Source organism: Spermophilus citellus (genome assembly GCF_964194105.1).
Source record: "Spermophilus citellus genome assembly, chromosome: 15".
Classification (NCBI taxonomy): domain Eukaryota; kingdom Metazoa; phylum Chordata; class Mammalia; order Rodentia; family Sciuridae; genus Spermophilus; species Spermophilus citellus.
In genome coordinates, this window is record NC_138195.1 from 43,529,925 (window position 1) to 43,551,824 (window position 21,900).

Below are 21,900 nucleotides of genomic sequence, written 5' to 3' on the forward strand. Positions count from 1 at the left end.
CCTCCGTGGTGTCCTGGGGGACTGACGGGCAGTTTCCATGTCATATTCAAGGGCTGGAAAAGACGGTGGAATTGTCTAGTTCATTTTGCGGTGAGGAACGGGGGCCCGGAATGTTTGCAAGCCTGCTCTGGACGGTATGGTTGATGGCAGCTGAGTGGCCTCGTGTTGTGTGACGTGCCTGCAGGAGCTGGATGGTCTTGGGTCCACAGGTTCCTCACCCTGCCCTGTCCTCCAGCGAGGCTGGAGCTGATAGGACCTTCCACAGCCGCAGCCTCACTCTCCTTCCCTCTCTCCTCCCCCAGATTGATAAGTATCTCTATACCATGCGGCTCTCCGATGAAACTCTGATAGATATCATGACACGCTTCAGGAAGGAAATGAAGAATGGCCTCTCCCGGGATTTTAATCCAACAGCCACGGTCAAGATGTTGCCAACCTTTGTAAGGTCCATTCCTGATGGTTCAGGTGAGTCTCTCACCCGGAGAATTGGCTCTGAGGGCTGAAGGTTCTCTGGAACCGTCCTGCCACCTCTATGAGTTCATTCATTCATTCATTCATTCACTCATTCACCTGCCCGTCATCTGTTCTCCCATCTGCCCATCCACTGGTCAGTCCAGCCATCGATTGACTGATTGATTGGTTGACCCAGCCATCTGTCTGTCTGTCCTCCTATGTCTACTGAGCATTTACCATGTGCCAGGCACTGGGGTTACCACGTTGGACAAAGCTGACCTTCCCTCGTTGGTCTGTTGGTGTGGTGGCTTGTGGTGCTTTGAAAATGTCGTGTTTTGGATTTGGTGGAAAGCTCTGTGGGTTGATTTTATGTCTCCAGAAAAAAACAAAGGTTCGTTTTAGGAGAATCTCTCCATCAGGGCACCAAGCCCACCTCCCTCCCTGTGGAGCCCCAGATAAGTAGCAGTCCTAGTGGCCAGGTGGGTCTCGGACCCAAGGGGGGATTCGAGTTTGCCTTTGAACTCATCCCCTAGATGCTGAATTCAGGCAGCCTCAATGTAGAGAAATGAAGAAGGGATACAGAATTGAAAAACAAAGTTATCCTCTTAGTCTGCATCCCTGTGGCTCATGCTGCTGAGGGGTGCCCTGAGGATTGTCAGTGCCCCTTCCCAGAGGATGGCATCAGCCCCTCCCTCGGCTCTAGTCTGCTCTGTGGATTGTCTGTCCAGCCAGTCCTCAGTGGTTGGTTTGCAGAGGTGGGTTCTGAGCCTTGGCACTTCACAGAAACCCTGTTGGTGCACTAGGCTGAGTCCACCTGCTGCATGTCACGGGGAGGGAGGTCACGAGGAAGTCAGGTTCCTCTGGTGAGTGCACACCTGGGAGTGCGTGACCTTCACGCCCCACTCTTGTTCCTGCTCTGGGGGCTTTTGTTTAAAGCAGCTTGCGTGCAGCCTGCAAAACAGACGCCAGGAAAGCGCAGGTGTTGCTGTCATGGGCTGGAGTCGGAGAGTCCTGCTCTGCTGACAGCTGCCTGTGGAGCTCCCGGGGCAGTGTGGGACATGGGAGGGGTGCATACCGTTTGCTGTGTGGTTGTGGATGGGCTTTACCTCGTGCACACGCATTGCCATTGATACCTGTGACCTTTCTTTAGCTATTCAATAACAGACTCCACCTCTGTCCTTTTGTTTACTTGGAGGTATTGGTTACTAGCAGTTTAGCTTTTTAAGAAATCCTGAGTGGGTTCTGGTCAGCAGTGTGACCTGAGTCTGGTGTGCCCTGGGTGTGTTCTCATGCCTGGGTCTAGGGGCGGTAGACCCTTCTAGATTAGTTGCATGTTTTCTCAGCCCTGGATGGGAACACAGGAGCCTTCTCAGGACTAATGGATTTGCTGAGAGAAGAGGTGGAGGAGGGGACCGCTGTGGGCCGCCCCAGGGGAGCTCCTGCTTGGGCTTGGCTTGGGAGATCTCCAAAGGATACCTGATCCCGGCATGCACCTGGTCCTTTGTGAGCAACACATGGAAAGAGGAGGAGCAGATGCCTTCCCACCAGCTTGGCTCCCAGGGCTCTGAGTCAGTAGGGGGCCTTCTCCCTTATTCTTCCCATCAGCCATTTCCAGGGTCAAGGGTCTCCAACTGTGCTAGTAATCTAGCCATTTGCCCCCTTTGTTGTCCCTCAAAACAAGGCCCAGAACTAATACTCTTTTGGGAAATGTATCTTCTAGTTCCCTCTTAAAGCTTCATAGTAGAGCCAGCGTGGTGGTGCACGCCTGTAACCCCAGTGGCTGAGAGGAGGCTGAAACAGGAGGATCATGAGTTCAAAGCCAGCCTTAGCAACTTAGTATGGCCCTAAGCAACTTGGTGAGACCCTGTCTCTAAACAAAATACAAAAAAGGGGCTTAGGATGTGGCCTAGTGGTTAAGTGCCCCTGAGTTCTGTCCCTGGTACCAAACAAACAAACAAACAAACAAACAAAAAAACCAGTAGATATAACCTACTAAAGGGCCTGAGAGCCCTGCAGGACAGAATCCTTTAACTTAACATCTGCTGTCACAGTTCATCTATTTTGAAACACTCATTCTTTTGTTAAGTTTTACTATCTCTGAAATCAGGAATATTTTGTTTAATTATTGCACCTCAACTTGTTATTGGCAGCAGTTCTCTGTTAATGTTACCTCAAATAAAGGTGTTACTCACAATCAGTGACTTAAATATGATGAGCGTGTGGTTGTCAGCCCATACTGGGGACACTGTCAGAAGGCTGTGGAATTGGAGCCAGTGGCCTGGGCCCTTCTTTTGAGCCTCTGTCTCCTCCAGTGCTGATAGGTGCTGTTTAGGCCTCTCAGGAGCACCAACTAGTATGGAGAGCAAGAGAAGGGGCAACACCAAAGCTCTGAACCCGAGGGACCAACCCAAGTCCTCTGTGCACAGCAGGATGGGTTCCTGGAGCTTGTACTGAGGACGCCAGCCACTGGACTAGGCCCACACCAGTGACCTCTCCTTAACTTGATCACATCTGCAAAGCCCCCATTTCCACAGATAGGGACTTGTTAGGACTCCAACAGAGCTTTTTAGGGGAACAATGCAATTTAAAACAGACCCTATAGCCTTTCTCCTATAGGGTCTGCTCCTGATGTTCATGGATGGGCTTAGTTCTTAGGTCCTGGGGCCCACATTCTGCTTGGAATGGTCCCTGCAGCCACCAAGACATTGCTACTAATGCGAAGGTCTCAGATACCTGACCCCAGTGTGATCCCTGCCCCTTTGTGAAGGAAGGGGCATCCCCCACGCTTTGCCCTGGCTCAGGGTTCATCCTTCAAGAACCAAGAGGTCTCCTGGAGTGATCAGAGGCAGGTCTCTTTACTCGGATGCTGTGTGCTGGTCCCTTTTTGAAGTGTTAATCACTGCTTCCACTGTAGTAATTAGTCAGCAACAGAAATAGTGATCATCCCAAACCTCAGAAGGACAGATAGAGCTCATTGGTGGAAAAATTCTCCAGCCTGTGAGGTGAAGTTGGGATTTCCAAGGCGAAGGAGGAAACAAACCTTTCCCCTCCCACTGACCTTGACCCTGGTGGAACGGACTCAGCTTTGGAATGCCAGGGATGCTTCGGAAGGATGTGTGAAGACCTCTGACATATACATTCTGATATGGATCAGCCCATTTAAAATTAACTTTCCCGCTTTGGCCATTATGGACAATAATTTTTTTCTCGGTACACTTTTCTAACTGTGCCTCATTCATGAAGCCTCCCTTGTTATCTCCTCTTATTTATCACTAGGGCTATTGTAGCAAGCTAACTTAGGGTGCATAAAGTTGGGCATTTCTTTGTTTCTCGTTTATGGTTTCCAGCATGTTCTTTACCAAAGGAGAAGCAAGCAGATATTTACTGGAAGTTTTGGGATGTCCCATTATCTTTTTTTTTTATATGCAAACTGAATGATTTATATTGTGGTTATAGTTATTTTGGGGCCCTGAATATAAATAGTCCTGTGTTCCAGCCAAAGGAAGAAAAAAACTTCCCTTTTCTTCCTGTGGTGTTAGGTTGTCTCAGTTTTTCTGCCTGGAAAGATGGTTGGCATATCCCAAAAGGTGCCTCCATCTGAAATCTGCACACCTAGTAGTGTTCTGGTGTTTTTTGTTTTTGTTTTTTTTTTTTTTTTTTTTTTGGTACTGGGGATTGAACTCAGAGGCATTTACTGTTTAGCCGCATCCCTAGCCCTATTTTGTATTTCATTTGGAGACGGGGTCTCACTTAACACCTCACTTTGCTGAGGCTGGCTTTGAATTTGCAGTCCTCCTGTCTCAGCCTCCTGAGCCTCTGGGATTACAGGTGTGCACCACCATGCCTGGCTTCTGGTATTTTTTTTTTTTTTAATTTTTTTTTCGTTATAGATGGACACAATACTTTTATTTTATTTATTTTTCTGTGGTGCTGAGAATCGAACCCAGTGCCTCACACATGAGAGGCAAGTGCTCTACCATTGAGCCCCAGCCCCAGCCCCAGCCCCTTGGTGGGGTTTTTGATGAAGGTGTGGAATTCTTGCCAGGGGCTGGATTGCAGGTAGCGGGGAATGCCGCTGGAGCTCATTGGCAGTGCAGGGCAAAGGTAGGCACTTCATGAAGGTAGATTCTGTTTACCCTGTATTCCAGAGCAGGCCCGCACTCGAGAGACATCTGTCCCTGTGTGTGTTTTTCATTATTTGCTGGTAATAATGGCTATCGTTAGAAAGGAGAGAGTTGCCAGGGCCCTTCAGAATGTTTTGTTTAATGAGCCTTCTCTTGAAGAACTGTTGTCCTGGCTCAGTGGGAATGGGAAATGTGGGGAGAAGCTGCAGACAGGAGGCCCCAGGAGCCAGGAAGGCGTTTTTGAGACCTCAGATTTGAAGTGGAAGTTGGAGGAATATCCACTGCTACAGAAAGAGGTTGAACTTGTCATTAAAGGGGAAGAAGTAAATATTACAGAAATATAAAATGTGGATCAGTCTCTGGTTCTGCCACTCGCTGTCTGTCTGATCTTGGGGAAGCCACTTCCCTTCTCTGAGTCTCCATTTCCTCATCTGTAAAATGGGCCTGAGGGTTCCTGCTGTCTCATGACCAAGTGAAAATGCTTTGGAAACTGTTATGTACTGTGAGAATTATAGGGGGTCGCATCATCAATGTGGCTTATAACTGGCTTTGTAAGAATTCTTGGGGGGCCTTTCCTGATCAGTGTGGATAGTCAAGAACCCCACTCCTTGGTCCTAGATGTGTGAGCCAGTCCTTGGAGGAAGGGTGCGGGATTTTTAGCAGCTCACTGGCCTCTCTGTGATGTTATGGGAGAAGCCTGTCTTACCTGCACCCGAGCACCCCGCCTCTGAGCTAGCCACAGGAAGTGGGGTGAGCTTCCAGGCCGCAGTGTTGGTTCCTCTGTAATGGGGTGACTGTCCCCCTTGGCTGTGAATTGGGATCCAACCTGAAATAAAAGGGATGATATGTTCCCTTTGTTATAGAGAGGGGAAAGTGGGTATTTGGGGAGAACACCTTCCCTAAAAAAGGAATATTGGACTCGGGAGCCTTCTGGTTGTTGTTGAAAGAATTTAAATCAGTTTAGGCAAAAATGGGAAAATTCTAGGTTCCCACAGTGGAGAAGTCTAGTGTCTGTTGGCTTCTGGGTCTGGGAGCTCCCGTGTCTCTCCCTCTGGCAGCCCCTTTCCTTGTATTGACTTTACTCCTGATACCTTCCCCTTACAGTGGCAGAGGTGATCCCTGAAGCCCTAGGCTGATCTCTCTCTCTCTCTCTCTCTCTCTCTCTCTCTCTCTCTCTCTCTAAATTTTTTAAAATGGACACAATACCTTTAGTTAATTAATTAATTAATGTATGTGGTGTTGAGATTCTAACCCAGCGCCTCACACATGCTGGGCAAGTGCTCTGCCACTGAGCCCCAGCCCAGCCCTGGGCTGACACCTCTTACACGCCAGCTAGTGATTCTAGCCAGAGAGCGTCCCTAGCACCCCTGGTGGCTCCGAATGCCCCTGCGTGACTCTTGATGCCCCTGGTTTACAGGCTGGTCCTCTTGCAGAGGCAGCAGGCGATCAGCCCCACCCCCAGCCCCAGGAAGCGGCTAGATATTCAACCGAGTTTACCAAAAATCTTGTGGATCTTTCCAAGGTCATTCCTTGGGTCCTCTAGGAGCCAGCTGTCCACCTGCTGATTGCCTTCTTTTTGTGGGGCTGGGTACTCAGGAAAGGAAGGCTAGAGGTCTCATTGCCTTTCCCTCCAAGTTGCTTCTCATCCAACTGAGGAAGATAAGGCAGACACATAAAAAATAATAAGCATCGCGCAGGCCTGGCCATAAACGAGGCATTGAGCCTGTTTGGTTGGAGTTTCCTTATCCATAAAACCCGGGAGGTGAGTTAATATTTGTCCAGTGTTTCCTAAGCTATAAAAGTGACTTTCAGAAGAGCTGCAGCCACCCTTCTTTAGCAATCACAGAGCGTGTCTCAACTGGGGACACTGCTCAGGGAGGGGTCAGGAGCTGAGAGAGACCCCTCCTGACTGCCTTCCAAGGCTGTGTACCCAGGCCCCTCTGAAGCCTGCTAGTGTGTGAAGCATCTGGTTTGTAGCTTTGTCCTGGCATCTTACAGCCACCCTTTCTGTTCTGTCCCTAACTCCCTGGGACCCCACTGACCTGGGCTTGTTTAGAAAGGCTGAGCAGACCATAGACACGTGGGCCAGCCCCGTGTACCCGCCTTGCCTGGGCTCCTCCCTGGTCTCCAGCCAGCTGAGCTCAGTTTTTACTTATTCTGCTGGGAAAACTTTAGGCCTGGGAATCTCTAGAGGTTCCTGGAGGAGAGGCTGAAAACTCTTAGCTGCTGTGTCACCCTGGGCACTGATGAGTCAGCAGGGCTTCCCAGCCCCAGCACCTGGACCTTGAGTGACAGGAAGCCTGCTTTGTCTAATTTATCCAAAAATGAGAGCAGGCTGGTGACTGAGGCTTCCCAGGCTATTTTGAAGTTCTGATGAGGCTGGGGACGCAGCTCAGTGGTGGAGCCCTGGCCTAACCTATGCAGGGCCCTGGGTTCCTTTAAAAAAATCGAGGTTATGATGAAAAGCCAGTGTAAAACATGAAACAGAACTCACTTAAATAAACATTCAATGGTGAATGAGTTAATTAAATAAAAATGTTAAAATGAAAAGGTCCCATAATGCCATCCTGGCAGAGGATTCACTTTGGTGAATTCCCTGAGCCTGAGTGGTTTCTGGTTGTTTACCCGATTGAGCTTTTTCATTATCTTCATTAAAGAGCAAAGCAAAACCAAATGAAAAGCCTCAAGGAACTGTGGCTGTTGAGGAGCCCCAGCAAAGAATCGTAACCATTACTGCTAGGCAGAAATATCACTCTGGTCCTGTGCTTGGGGATCTTTGTCCTTGCGCTCTGTCAAGGAGGCAGAATTCGTGGTTATGAATTTGGGCTTTATTCACATGCTGACATTGCCACTCACTGGTTGTGTGCTTGGGCAAGTTACCTAATCCCTCCCTGCCTTTCCTTGCTTATCTGTAGAATGGGCATCATTCTCCCATTCATTAGGCTGGGAGGATGAAAAGAAAATGATGCATATAAACTATTTAGTGATTGGTAGAGAAAGGCCCCCAAAGTGAAAACTGATGGTAAAATAAAGTGTTTTGCATGTGGTGGCGCGACTGTAATCTCAGTGGCTCCAGAGGCTGAGGCAGGAGGATCGGGAGTTCAAAGCCAGCCTCAACAACAAAAACAAGTCACTAAGCAACTCAGTGACACCCTGTCTGTAAATGAAATACAGAATATGGCTGGGGATATGGCTTGGTGACTGAATGTCCCTGAGTTCAATCCCCGGTTTGGGGGGTAACTGAGGATTGAACTCAAGGGCACTCAACCACATCCCCACATCCCTCGTCACCACGCCGGCAGATGAAGAGTTTTTTTTATATTCTAGTGACTCACCTGCTTGATAGGAGCCACTTTGTATTGAATTCAGATTTTTAATCTGATGGTATTATAAGGTCCATGAGGTTAGGATTCTAATGGGAAACCTAGGAAAAACCTTAAACTGATTTGAATAATTGGGGATTTGGAGTTTACACTGGGGGTGTGGCTCAGTGGTAAAACATCCCTTGGTTCAACCCCCAGTACTGCAAACCAAACAAAACAAACCCTGTCATGTTAAAGCCAGACAGAGGATCACATATTATATGATCCCATTTATCCGAGACGTCAGAATAGGGAACTTTATTAGTGCTTGCTGCGGGACGGGGAGTGACTGCTAATGAACACAGGGCTTATTTTGCAATGATGAAAATTTTCTAAACTTTGTAGTGATGATTGCATACCTTTGTAAATATACTGAAAATCACTACATTTTAAAATGGATGAATTGTTTGATACAGGAATTATATTTGAATAAAGCTGTTTTTAAAAAACCAACTAATAGCATAACTGCTTCTTGCTTCATGAATCACAAGCCAGATGTGCCTTTAATGAGGAACAGGCCACTGATCCCTGTGGTCAGGCAACTAGCAGAGTGTCCTGGGGGCTGGGAGTGATGGTGCATGCCTGTCATCCCAGTGGCTTAACAGGCTGAGGCAGGAGGATCGCAAGTTCAAAGCCAGCCTCAACAATTTAGCAGGCCCTAAACAACTCAGGGAAACCCTGTCTCTAAATAAAATATAAAAAAGGACTGGGGATGTGGCTCAGTAGTTAAGTGCCACCAGGTTCAATCCCCAGTGCAAAAGAAAGAAAGAAAGAAAGAAAATCAAGCTGTTCGGGTACCAAGGGCAAATGCTAAGAATTCTTAATTACAGTCCTTCCACGTGTAACTTGAGAGGGAGCCGTGAAATTAGTGCAGGAGTCCTTCATCCTTCACACCTTCATTGTTGAGCTTTTACTATGTCAGAGCTCACAGCTTAGGTCAAATACAGAGTATGTCAGCGGGATAAAAGAGAATACTTTTTTTTTTTTAAACAAAAAGCAACCATTACTTAAAAAAAAAAAAAGCCCAAAGAACCCGGGATATCCAAAAATAATCTCAAAAATGAACAAAGTTGGAGAACTTTCACTTCCAATTTCAAAATTTACTGCAAACAACAGTAATCAGAAGTGAGGGGCACTGGTAGGGTGCAGACACAGCGATGAATGGGACCAAAATGAGAGTGCAGAGCCCAACTCCAATCGTTTTTTGGCAAGGGTGCCAAGACTATTCAATGAGGGAAACAACACATGGCATTGAGACACTGAATGTCCACAAACAAAAGAGCCAGGTTGGACCCTAACTCACACTATATACAAAAGATTAACTCAGAATGGATTAAAGGCCTAAATGAAAGCTGAAACTATAACACTCTTAAAAGGAAATACAGGTATGAATTTTTGTGACCTTGGATTTGACCATGGAGTTAGATACAGACCCCAAGAGCATGAACAAAAAAAGAAAAAGTAAATAAATTGTACTTTATCAAAATTAAAAACTTTGTGCATTAAGATGCTATCGAGGGGCTGGGGTGGTGGCTCAGTGGTAGAACACTTGTCTAGCATGTGTGAGGTACTGGGTTTAATCCTCAGCACCACATATAAATAAATAAAATAAAGGTCCATTGACAACTAAAAAAATATCAAAAAAAAAAAAAAAAAAAAAAAAGCTCTCAAGAGCCAGATTTGGTGGCACACACCTGTAATCCTAGTGACTTGGGAGGCTAAGGCAAGAGGATCCTGAGTTCAAAACTAGCCTCAGCAACTTACTGAGGCCCTGAGACCCTGTTCCAAAAAAAGGGATGGGGGGATGGGGATGTGACTCAGTACTCAAGCACCCCTGGGTTCAATTCCTGATACTGAGGGGAAAAATGCTGTCAAGAAAGTGAGAAAACAATCTACAGAAGGGGAGAGAACATTTTTAGGTCATAACTAGAATATTTAAAGAACTCACAGCTCAACGTTAAACAGACAATGCAATTGTGAAAATAGGCAAAGGGAAAAATAAATAAATAAAAATGGATAAAGGATCTGAACAGATACATCTTTAAAGATATACCAATGGCCAATAAGCACATGAAGAGGTGCTTAATATTCTTAGTCATCTGAGAAATGTAAAACAAACAAACAAACAACAAACAAACAAAAAACAAAGTCAGGAGTGTCGCTGAAGATGTAGAGAAATTGGAAATGTCTTACATCACAGATGGGAATGAAAATGCAGCTGCTTTTGAAAATAGTGACCGTTTTTCAAAAAGGTAAACATGAGCTGTCATTTGACACAGCAGTTCTGCTGTGAATACATGTTCACACAAAACTCACATACACCAGTGTTCATAGCAGCTTTATTCATGAGAGGCAAAAGGTGTAAGGTGCCCTGTGTCCTTCGGTGGATGAATGGATAAATAACATGTGCTATATCTAGACGGCGGGGCATTATTTGACCACAAAAGGGAATGAAATACGAATACATACAACAACAAGATGAGCTTCAAAAACATTTTGCTCTTAGTGAAACCCTGTCTCAGAATTAAAAAACAACAACAACAACAACAAAAAAAAAAAAACATGGAAAAGGCGGGGCTGGGGATGTGGCTCAGTGATTAAGTGCCCCTGGGTTCAATCCCTGGTACCAACAAAACAACCCCCCCCACACACACACATACACACACACACATCCCTGAGGTCCAGAAAACCAAGCAACCAAACATTTACTAAGGGAAGACACCAGTCATGAAAGGCCACAGACTCTATGATTCCGTCCTTGTGAAATGTCCACAGTGGGAAAGCCTGTGGACACAGAAAGCAGATTGGTGGGAGATGAGGACGTTTGGAAGTGATAAAGGGTACTGAGTTTCTTTTTGAGTTGAAGAAAATGCTCCTAAAACTAATTGTGGTGATAGTTGCACGACTCTGAAACTACTAAAAGCCACTGAATTGTACACTGTAGGTGCGTGAATTATGCGGCCTGGGAATTGCATTTTAATAATGCTGTTATATAAAATATGATAATAATGGTCCTTCTCTGGGTAAGTGAGATGCTTCAGAGCAGTCTGGTATTTGCCGCAGTCTTGGCTGGGCACAGAATCACGAGCCACCACACACCTTGTAGATTCAAACAGCAATTCTTTTTTCCCCCGAACTCACACCGGCCTCTACACACGTTCTGGGGAAATCCAAGTTCTGCCGCCCAATTCACCTACTCCACGAGGCTTTTTTTCCACCTTCAATTTAACCTTTTAAAGCCTTTTGCAACTTATTTAGACATTTTACAACTTTTTACTTTACCACACAAAGATTATCTCATCTCCCTCTTTTTGGTTTAAAGTACACTTTAATAGTTTGATGAGTAAAGCAATCTTTTTTCCGCCATGAAGGTATCTCGACCACCTTCAATTTAACCTTTTAAAGCCTTCCAATTATCATCTATACTGTACTTTTAAATGTACTTTTTCACCACCTACAGCTTCACTCTTTTAAATGAGGCTTCGATTCTGTTTAAATCGCTTAAATGTTAGTTTACATGGCTGCCCTTCAACCAAAGGCTTTTTTTTTCTTCATTAAGAAGCTTTGTCTCAATCTGCCATGTACAAATACCTTTTTCTTCTTTCTTTCTTTCTCAAGCTTTTAAAGTAAGTCTAGTTTCCTCAAAATCTTTTTAAATGGTATTTTACAACTTTTTACTTTAAAACAGAGATTATCTCATCTAGAAACATTTCTCTTTCCTTTAACCTTTTATATTAAAATATATTTCCACATCTTGAATCCTTTTATATCTTTTTTAACCATTAACCCTTTTTATAAATTCACATTCTGAAACAACCCTTATAAAATTTTTGAATTTAGACAAATTACTCCACTTTAATAAGATGAAATACTTTCATGTTTTTTAAGGTACTATAATATTGTAATTGAAACCCAACTGAAACTTCTTATACTCTTTGTATATAAATTACACATGATAGAATCTTAAGACTTAGTAACCTTGTTTCAGCAAAGACACAGACCAAAGCAATATTAAACTTTTTTCCATTTACCAATTTATGAAAACACACATAATGTTTAAATATATTACCTTATGGAACTTAATAAGTAAAGAGTACTTGATTTCATATTTAGTGGTTGATATTTTAACACGTTAGCTTTGTAAATTAATCAGATGTCTGTAAAAACCAAGATCTTAGACAAGTATAGTAAACAGAACTAGGCATCTCTTTCTTGTTGAAGAAAAATCCTTCTACAGGATACCATGATGGTCCCATTGATATATTTAATAACTCGTCTTTAAAAAGCCATGGGCTACATTTTTGTATTGTATCAACATATGTCCTAGCTGTTCTTGGTCTCACTGGGGTGCCTCCTTTCTCTAACAATTTCTCTTCCTCGGAGGCGAACAACTTCAAAACTTGAGTCAACCATTTTCCCCAGTTTGCCTGAGAAAGTTCTAAGAACAGGCCACTTGAAATAAAAACAAAATAAATCACAACAAGAACACATTGTTTTTTGAAATGGTCACCCATTCTCAGGGGCGAGCAATTTCACTTACCTTCTCTTCAGATGTTCCCCGTACGGGCCACCAAATGCCGCAGTCTTGGCTGGGCACAGAATCACGAGCCACCACAGGTATTGACTGTCATGGGACTGAGGCTCTTTTTTGTTTGTGTGTGTGTGGGGGGGGGGTGGCGGGGTATTGCTGGGGATCCATCAAACCCAGGGCCTCCTGCATGCTGGGCAATTGCTGTACCACTGAGCCACACTCCAGCCCAATTTTTAGAGTTTTGTAGACAAAGAATGACAAATCTATGAAGGGGTGACAGAGCCAGTAGGTGTCTGGTCTTGGGGTGGGAGACTTAAAATTTGGGGATGTTGCTAAGCAGAGGCATCCTAGCTGGGCACGGTAATACACGCCTGTAATCCCAGCAACTCCAGAGGCTGTGGCGGGAGGATTGAAAGTTCAAAGCCAGCTTCAGCAACTTAGCGGGGCCTTGGGAGTTTAAGAAGACCCTGTCTCTAAATACAATGTAAAAAAGGGCTTGGGATGTGACTCAGTGGTTAAGCGCCCCTGGGTTCAATCCCCAGTATCAAAAAGAAAAGAAAAAAACCAAGACATACATGTGGGTGGGGGGTTGAGGCAGAAGCCAGTGGACAATGGGTGGCTTCAGTTTGTTTGGTTGGAAACCCTGAGGCTCATCTCTGGTGATGAAGGCTGTTTTGGGGCCTCAGTAGAGGAAGGACATTCACCCCTACCCACACCCTGAAATCTTCATGGCTTGCTCCGTGTAGAAGACAGAGATGACCCTTTCCGAAGTGTTAGGTCTGAGTGATTCTTGCCCACGGTGATGCTGACAGGGCCTGTCTCTGTGTGGAAGTCAGGGGCAGTCCTGGTGTTGAAGTCAGTTGTCCGACCTGGGTATGGGGAGGCCGGAGCGGCTGGATGCACCTTGAAGACGTTACACCAAGTGGAAGAAGCCAGTCACAAAAAGACAAATAGTGTGTGATTCCCCCTTAGAGGAAACATCTAGAATAAGCAAATTTTAGAGAGAGCAGCAGAGAGATTACCAAAGACAGGGGATGGGGGGCGGCCAATAGGGAGTTGTTGCCTCATGGTAATAGAGTTTTGGTTCAGTGATGAAAATGGTTTGGAAATAGTGGTCCTTGCTCAATATCATGAATATACTTAGGAGCTCCAAACTGTAGACTTGAGAAGGGGTCACATTGTTGCCAGTTTTATGTACATTTTACCACAAAAGAACCACCCTGTGCAGTGATCCCTCTGACCAACATGGCAGGAATCCATGGCGCGGGATGGACCTCAGGTGTAGAGTTTCCTCTGCATTGAAATGCTGTGTGAGTCTCACTTGTGGATCGCAGGGCTGTTTTTGAAATCAGAGAAGATGTTAGGGAAGAAGGAATGAACCTTGTCCTAATTCAGTACTTCATTCTTGTGGTCAGTGCTCCAAGCCCTTTCTGGCTCAGGAGCTGGACTGGAGAGGGCTTCTGTCACTCTGTTCTGCTCCGTAAGCAGGTCGGATGGGCTCAGCAGGATTCCTGCTTCCTCCTGAAAGCACTGTGCATTGGATTCGGGGTAGGCAGACAGGGCCGGGGCCAAGAAGGGGGCGTGACATGTGGCCTTCTGATGCTCAGATCTGATGAGACCCTTGTTTTCTCCCTCAACAGAAAAAGGAGATTTCATCGCCCTGGATCTTGGTGGGTCTTCCTTTCGAATTCTGCGGGTGCAAGTGAATCATGAGAAAAAACAGAACGTTCACATGGAGTCCGAGGCTTATGACACCCCGGAGAGCATCGTGCACGGCAGTGGAAGTCAGGTGGGTCCCCGCTATCTTAGGTCAGCCCCACTGGGCCGGCATCCCCTGGGGCACCTCCAGGTACCAGACTTCCAAGCACGGGTGTCCCGAGCCTCTGACGGGGGTCTCTGGAAGGAATCTGTGGTGGTGTACGTGGTAAGGACTCCTGGGTGAGGGACGTGGCAGCCAGCATGGGCTGGACTTTGCTGCGAGAAACATCCACTAACTGGGCAAACTGGGGTCGGGGGTGGGTGCTCAGACTTTCACAGGGTAGAGGGTGTCACAGGGAGGCCCCGCAGCTCTGTGGGGTACGTGCTCTCATCCTGGGTGGGTTCCCCAGCAGTGTTAGCAAGCCCTTGGCTGGAATAATTTTGTATCATTACAACAGATACTTAATAGTGCTCGTTATGTGCAAGTCCCTGGTACAAGCACTTGATATGTATTAACTCATTTAATCATCACAATAGCCTCATGAGGCAGGTATTGTTATCATTCCCATTTTACAGATGGGAAATAGAGGCTTAGCTGTTTATAACTAGCCACTGGGATCTGAACTTGGGTGGTTTGATTTCTAGAAGTTACAGTAGCAGCAACTTGGAGCTCCTAGGCAGGGCTTTGTCTTTTATCTTTGTTTATTTATTTACTTAAAATTTTTTTTTTTTTTTTTTTGATACAAGGGATTGAACTCAGGAACACTCGACCACTGAGCCCCGTCCCCAGCCCTATTATGTATTTTATTTAGAGACAGGGTTTCACTGACTTGCTTAGCACCTCGCTTTTGCTGAGGCTGGCTTTGAACTTGTAATCCTCCTGCCTCAGCCTCCCGAGCCGCTGGAATTACTTACAAGCATGCACCACCACGCCTGGCTATTTTGAGCGTTTTAAAATTGATTTTTAAATCTTTTATTTGAAATGTTATTAAACTTCCAGAGAAGTTCTCAGACAAGCACAGGGAGCTCCTTTGAACCCTGTTCAACCGAATTCTCCAGTTGTCAGTTTTTCCTATTATCCTTGTCTCCCCCCAAACACAAACACACTGAGTCTAAAAGACTTAGTGTAATTTTAAGCTTTAACAACTTCATAAGCACAAATTCAACATTTTTTTAAGAGAGAGAGTATTTTTTAATATTTATTTTTTAGTTTTCGGCAGACACAACATCTTTGTATGTGGTGCTGAGGATCGAACCCCGGCCGCATGCATGCCAGGAGAGTGCGCTGCCGCTTGAGCCACACCCCCAGCCCCAAATTCAACATTCTTAAAACATGACTTAGGGCTGGGTATGGTAGCTGTGATCCTAGAGATTGGGAGGCTGAGGCAGGAGGATTGCAGGTTTGAGGCCAGCTTCAACAACTTAGCAAGGCCCTGCCAGGCACTATGGTGCACTCCTGTAATCCCAGTGGCTCTGAAGGCTGAGGCAGGAGGATGGTGAGTTCAAAGCCAGCCTCAGCAACAGTGAGGCGCTAAGCAATTCATTGAGACCCTGTCTCTAAATAAAATACAAAATAGGGCTGGGATGTGGCTCAGTGGTCAAGTGCCCCTGGGTTCAATCCCTGGTACTACTCCACCCCCCGTAAAAGCAAGGCCCTAAGCAATTTAGCAAGACCCTGTCCCAAAATAAAAAGGGCTGTGGATGTGACTCAGTGGTTAGTGCCTCTGGGTTCAACCCCCAGTGCACAGTATCAAAAAAATAAACAAACAGTTTGGGGGGATTTTGGATAATAAATATTAATTTTTTTATTGTAACCAGTTTGCCATCTTCAGTCAGAGAGACTGAGTCTCTGAGTCTCTGTGTGCATTTTGAGAATAATAAGCATTTTGTCAGGAAAGAAAAAGAAGCTTCTTTAGGTACTAAAATGTCGTGTGCCAAGGGGGGACCTCCCTGCTCCTGGTTGATGGCAGGCTCTGGGCAGCCCTGGGCTGTCTTCCTGCCTCCTTGGGCAAGCTCGTGGCCCTGGATTGTGGAAATTCCACAGAAATGGCCTTTTCTTCTCAGTAGAGCCCTCTGGGGATTGGCTTTGGCTTGGATCCCGGAGCTGGGGACGGACTCGGCCACGTGAGCCCGTTTCAGGGTCCGCGGGCTCGTGGCTCCCGCCCCTTCCCAGGCAGCCCCTGTCCCCTCCTGCTGTCCAGCTTGCAGCAGGGGAGTTCGGAGGCGCGTCTGAGTGCAGATGGCTTGGGCACACGAGGACTGACTTAGTGATGGGTTTATATCAGTCTGAAATATAGGTCACCGGAAGCTTCGCCCTGGTTCTCCAGGGAGGACGGTCATGTGTCCCTTCAGAGATGCTGGCTGCAGCCTGAAAAATAGTGGCTTGGGATGGCAGCTCCTAAATCGTGATGGATTGGGTTCCTCTTACCCTGAACTTTGGCCACGAGCCGCGCAGACGAGACCAACTGGGTTTAAACGGCTGCCTGCAACACGAAGCTAAGAAAGTGGTGGAAAATCACACAACAGAGGGGTTTTTAAATGGGGCGGGTGGCTCTGCGACCCCGAGGGTCCTGCTTGCAGGCTGGAAGGCGAGAGAGCGCCAGAACCCACGAGGCATTTATTTACAGGGGAATTAACAAAGAATTTTCAACAGAATGTTCTTCACCAGATAAGGCAGGGGTGGGCTGGCCAAGCCCCCATAGGTAACGCCCGGTCCAGAGTTGGGGGGAAAGCAGACTTCTTGGTCAGCGAAGGTGGGGGCCACCTGCCTTGTGCAGCCCAGACGGTCCACAATGCCAGACCGACACCCCCGTGGCTCAAGGTGGAGAGAGGATGCTCAGTATAGCTCATGGGTGGCCCCCACACCTAGGTCTGACTTTGGAGCTGCGTCAGGCATCTGGGGAACATGGGAATGGCAATAATGACCCCTGGCTCCCTTTCAGGTACACTCCTCCAAAGAAACCCTTCAGGCAGGTGGCCTTGTCTGAGAGCTTGGGCTGGAGCTACTTTGTGTGACTGAGTGGTTTGGCCTTTTCAATGCTGCCTTCTTCTGAGCACCAAGAGGCCTGGTGGCTGTGATAGTCCCATTTATAAAGAAAGTCTGGTGTCATAACAGTTATGTGAAACAGATAGGGAGGTCACTAAGACCGGCACACATATGCACAGGTTGGATTAATAGAAGCATAGCACTAAAGAAACGGGAGGTTCTGTTTCTACTAAGCTTTCCTCTGGTTGGAACACATATAGAAATCTATCTTCAGTTCTGGTTAGAAATGAGGGGAGTTATTTGAAGATCCAAAAAGTTTAGAGATGACAAGTCTCTTGTCATTGGCCGTTTGCCTGCAGAAGCTAGAGAATCATTGTCCTGGGCTCTTCCTAGTGGATTCCTCAGGTGTGTATGCGCCTAATAATCATAGGTAACATGCTCTAGAGCAGGCCAGCTTCTATTGCAAGCCAGTAAATAAGTTGTGGCCTACTCACACCGTGGAGTGTTGTGTAGCAATTCAAATGAAGAGTCCACAGAGACGCACCCAGCGTGGTTGACTGTCACACGTGTAGAGTGAGAAAACATAGACACCAAGCAGCTCATTTCCATTTATGTGCAGTAGACGGGGAGCACAACTAGTCAAGGGTGTTAGAAATGAGGGTGGCAGGGGAAGTGACCAGGCAGACATGAGGTTGGCATCTGGGTCTTGTCAATGTTTTTCTCTGTACTGGGGATTAAACCCAGGGGCGCTTAACCGCTGGGCCACATCTTCAGCCCCCTTTTAAATTTTATTTAGAGACAGCATCTCAATAAGTTGCTTAGGGCCTCACTAGGTTGCTGAGGCTGACTTTGAACTTGCGATCCTCCCATCTCAGCCTCCCAAGCTGCTGGGATTATAGGCGTGCACCACCATGCCCAGCTAATTTTTTTTTTTTTAAGTGAAAAGTATTTGGTGCTCAGGATGAACCCAGGGCCTCCTGCTCGTTAAGCACTGGACGACTCAACTACATGCATCCCCGGCCCCTTGTAGTGGTTCCCGATGTGGGTGCTGGTGGCTGCAGTCTGTGAGAATCCAGTGAAGGCCACACGTAGGGTGGGCGCACTTTTTGTTATGCATGTCGTCTTGAAGCCTGTCTGTCACTGCAGTGGGCTCGGGCTGTGGGGTTGCCATGCGGTTTCTGGAATTCACAGAGAAATCAGCATGGGAAGGGGCCAGAAGGCCACTCCCGCCGGGTGGTGACAGCAACCCATAGACAGTGTGTTATGGAGGGATAAGCCGATTTTCTCAGCACCCAGATGACACAGGTCAGTGACTGCTAAGAGGCCTGTTCCCTCTGAGAGTTTGAGACACTTCCTAAGAGTTGTGCTAGACATGGGCCACTCTTTCTGAGTGGCTTTTGTGGGGACAGGACCTTCCGGTAGATGTGGTTCTTTCTGTGTGTAAGGGATGGAACCCGTTTCGTTTCTCCCTCCGAATGCTCCGTCCCTCGTCCCTATTGACCGCTCTCTGTGTCCTTCTAGCTTTTCGATCATGTTGCCGAGTGCCTGGGGGACTTCATGGAGAAAAAGAAGATTAAGGACAAGAACTTACCCGTGGGATTCACGTTTTCTTTCCCTTGCCGGCAATCCAAGATAGACGAGGTAAGGCAGATGCCCAGAGTGGGAAAGCTGATGAGCCCCCTTTTTTTTTTTAAAAAAAAATTAATTTATTTATTCATTCTGATTTGTTATATAGGACAGCGGAATGCATTTCAGTTCATAGTACACATAAAGAGCACGGTTTTTCATGTCTCTGGTTGTTCACAAATTAGAGTCCCACCATTCGTGTCCTCATACATGTACTTAGGGTGATGATGTCCATCCATTCCGCCATCTTTCCTACCCCCATGCCCCCTCCCGTGCCCTCCCTACCCTTTGTCCTATCTAAAGTTTCTTCCCATGCTACCCCCCACCCCATCCCCATTATGGATCAGCATCCTCATATCAGAGAAAACATTTGGCCTTTGGTTTTTTGGGGATTGGCTAACTTCACTTAGCATGATATTCTCCAACTCCATCCATTTACCTGCAAATGCCATGATTTTATTCTCTTAATGCTGAGTAAAATTCCATTGTGTATATATGCCATAGTTTCTTTATCCATTCATCTACTGAAGGACATCTAGGTTGGTTCTACAGTTTAGCTATTGTGAATTGTGTTGCTATAAACATTGATGTGGCTGTGTCCCTGTAGTATGCTGTTTTTAAGTCCTTGGGTATAGTCCGAGGAGAGGAATAGCTGGGTCAAATGGTGGTTCCATTCCAAGTTTTCCAAGGATTCTCCATACTGCTTTCCATATTGGCTGCACCAATTTGCAGTCCCACCAGCAATATACGAGTGCACCTTTTCCCCCACATCCTGGCCAGCACTTATTTTTGTTTGTATTCTTGATAGTTGCCATTCTGACTGGAATGAGATAAAATCTTAGAGTCGTTTTGATTTGCATTTCTCTGATTGCTAGAGATGTTGAACATTTTTTTCATACATTTGTTGATTGATTGTACATCATCTTCTGAGAAGTGTCTGTTCAGTTCCCTGACCCATTGATTGATTGGGTTATTTGTTTTTTTGGTGTTAATATTTTTGAGTTCTTGGTTAGTGCTCTATCTGACGTTGCTAACAAGCCCTTTTTCTCTGCTAACGTCTTCCCGTGGCTCACAGGGCAACCTGTGTATCTGGTATCTTTAGAAACATTTTCAGAAATTAATGTGAGGTCACCATGTAATTTTTTTTAAAATCACTTTAGTTGCTGATGTGTTTTTTGGACACAAATCATGGTATTTATGGCCGCCAGGGAAAGTGAACTATTTATTAAACTCGAGCTAGTGAAAGGAAATACATCAATGGAGAGAGGAGGGAAAGTCCTCACTGAGTCTGGGCCTGTCCCTCAGATACTGCTGGGCAGTGGCTCCAGCCCCAGAGAAGCCCTGGGTTCCCCTATCGGCCTGTCGCACCTGCCTTCCTGTTCGTATCTTATTTATCTGTTCATCAAGGAAGCACTCGGACCCACCGTGTGATGTCTTTTACCTCAGAGAACTGCAAGGATACGAAATAAATAGATACAGCCTTGTGTCTTTCCTGTGTGCAGAAATAGACCCCCCAGCCCCCCAGCCCCATAAATAAACTCCTAACAATAGGACTTCTTGTCCAGGGCCTAGCAGGCTCTGTTTAAATACGCATCCCACAGCTAACACACATGGTCTTCAAACACCTCTGTGAGTTCAGTGCTTATGAGTCCCATTTTACAGATGAGAAAACTGAGGCTGATAGGACTTAAGAGCCTTCCCAAGGTCCCCCAGGCCAGGAGGTAGCAGAGCCTGTGCTCACTGCTAGTCCACATTGCTGCAGTGCGGTAACCTTTGGGCCTGAGGCACCTTCTGCCATGGCAGGCAGTATCCTGGAGCCCTGAGTCAGCAGGGTAAGCACCCACTTCTGGGCACTGCTTCCTGCATGGGAGCCCTGGCTCTTAAGGTCCGTGGCATCAGCAGGAAGGCATGTGAGGTCCAGCAGGCCAAGCCCTCAGTTCAGGTGGAGAATGGAGGTCCTTGCAGAGTCACAGGGCCCCTTAGTGGCAGAGCCTGGGCCAGGGTTCCAGGCCCCACCTTCCCTCGGTGCCTCTGAGATGCCGCTGGGTCCTCTTTCACCCAGTCAGCGCTACTGTGGTCACATCTGGTGTCTGGCACTATTGCCCCTCCAAGCTGTGCAAAGCAATTTGGCCTCCAGAGTGTGTCTCCCAACCTTCCCTGAAGCCTGTGGCTGGGACAGCAGTTGCCCTGTGTCGATGAGAGACACATAGCAAACCTTCAGCAGATGCCAGAGTCGGCAGGTAGCTGCAGACCACACAGGATGTAGGATTTTTCCTGTACATATACACTGTAATGAAGTTTAATTTATAAATTAGTCACAGGAAAAGATCAACAACCATAACTAATAACAAAACGGAACCATCTTAACAAAATACTGGAATAAAAGTCATGTGAATGTACAGTGTCCCTCAAAATGTCAAATGGCACTGTGAAGTCTGACAAGTGATCTGATAACCAGTGTGGCTACTAAGTGACTATGGGTACTGGCCAGGCCTGGGAGAGAGGGGTCAGCAGACCTGCCTGTTCCCCAGAAGGCACAGCCTTCCAGGGACTAAATTGCAGCTGGGGTCTGGCTACAAAGTGGGGTCTGGCTACAAAGCTGACTTCCAGTTAGGCTTGCTTGCTGTGCGACCGTCCTCATGGGCACAAGAGCCTTCAGGGTGGACCACATTTGCTTAGAAAGGGCCACTGAGTGGCCAGGCTGTCTTCCAGGGAACACGCATGTCACAGACACGACAGGAGCCTGGGACCTCTAAGACTGTCCAAATCTAGATCAGCTCCCTTATTCTGATAAGCAAAGTGAGTTCAGAGGAGTAGAGGGAACAGCCCTCAAGAAAATGGGCAGGAGGTTGGAGGTAGAAGCTGGTCTCCTGATCCAACCCCCTTGGTCTTCCACAGCACCAAGTTCTCTGAAGCTTTTGAGGGGTAAAGGTCAGGGGAAGAAAACAGGTCCAGAGGTTTCTGCAGTTCCCAGCTTAGCTATAGTTATAGTTGCTCCCGAGCAAAGAAACACAAACTCACCCGACGGCTCTCCATCCCTATAGTTATTTTTCTTTTTAGTGTCTTGAATTTTTAAAAAACATCCAAAAGCAGCATGCAGAGCTATTAAAATAATATAAA

The 21,900-nt window shown here is 46.6% G+C and overlaps 1 protein-coding gene across 2 annotated transcripts in view; it reads left to right on the forward strand.

Moving 5' to 3' along the window:
- HK1 (hexokinase 1) overlaps positions 1-21,900 on the forward strand; it is a 282,452-nt gene that overhangs the window by 18,755 nt on the left and 241,797 nt on the right. For both annotated transcript variants that reach the window (XR_014018997.1, XM_081268136.1), the window contains exons 2-4: positions 303-465; positions 14,111-14,259; positions 18,676-18,795. Coding sequence is in view for 1 of the 2 variants with exons in the window: in XM_081268136.1 (XP_081124262.1) it covers positions 303-465; positions 14,111-14,259; positions 18,676-18,795 (432 nt within the window). In the remaining variant the exon portion in view is untranslated. The remainder of the gene's footprint in view (positions 1-302; positions 466-14,110; positions 14,260-18,675; positions 18,796-21,900) is intronic.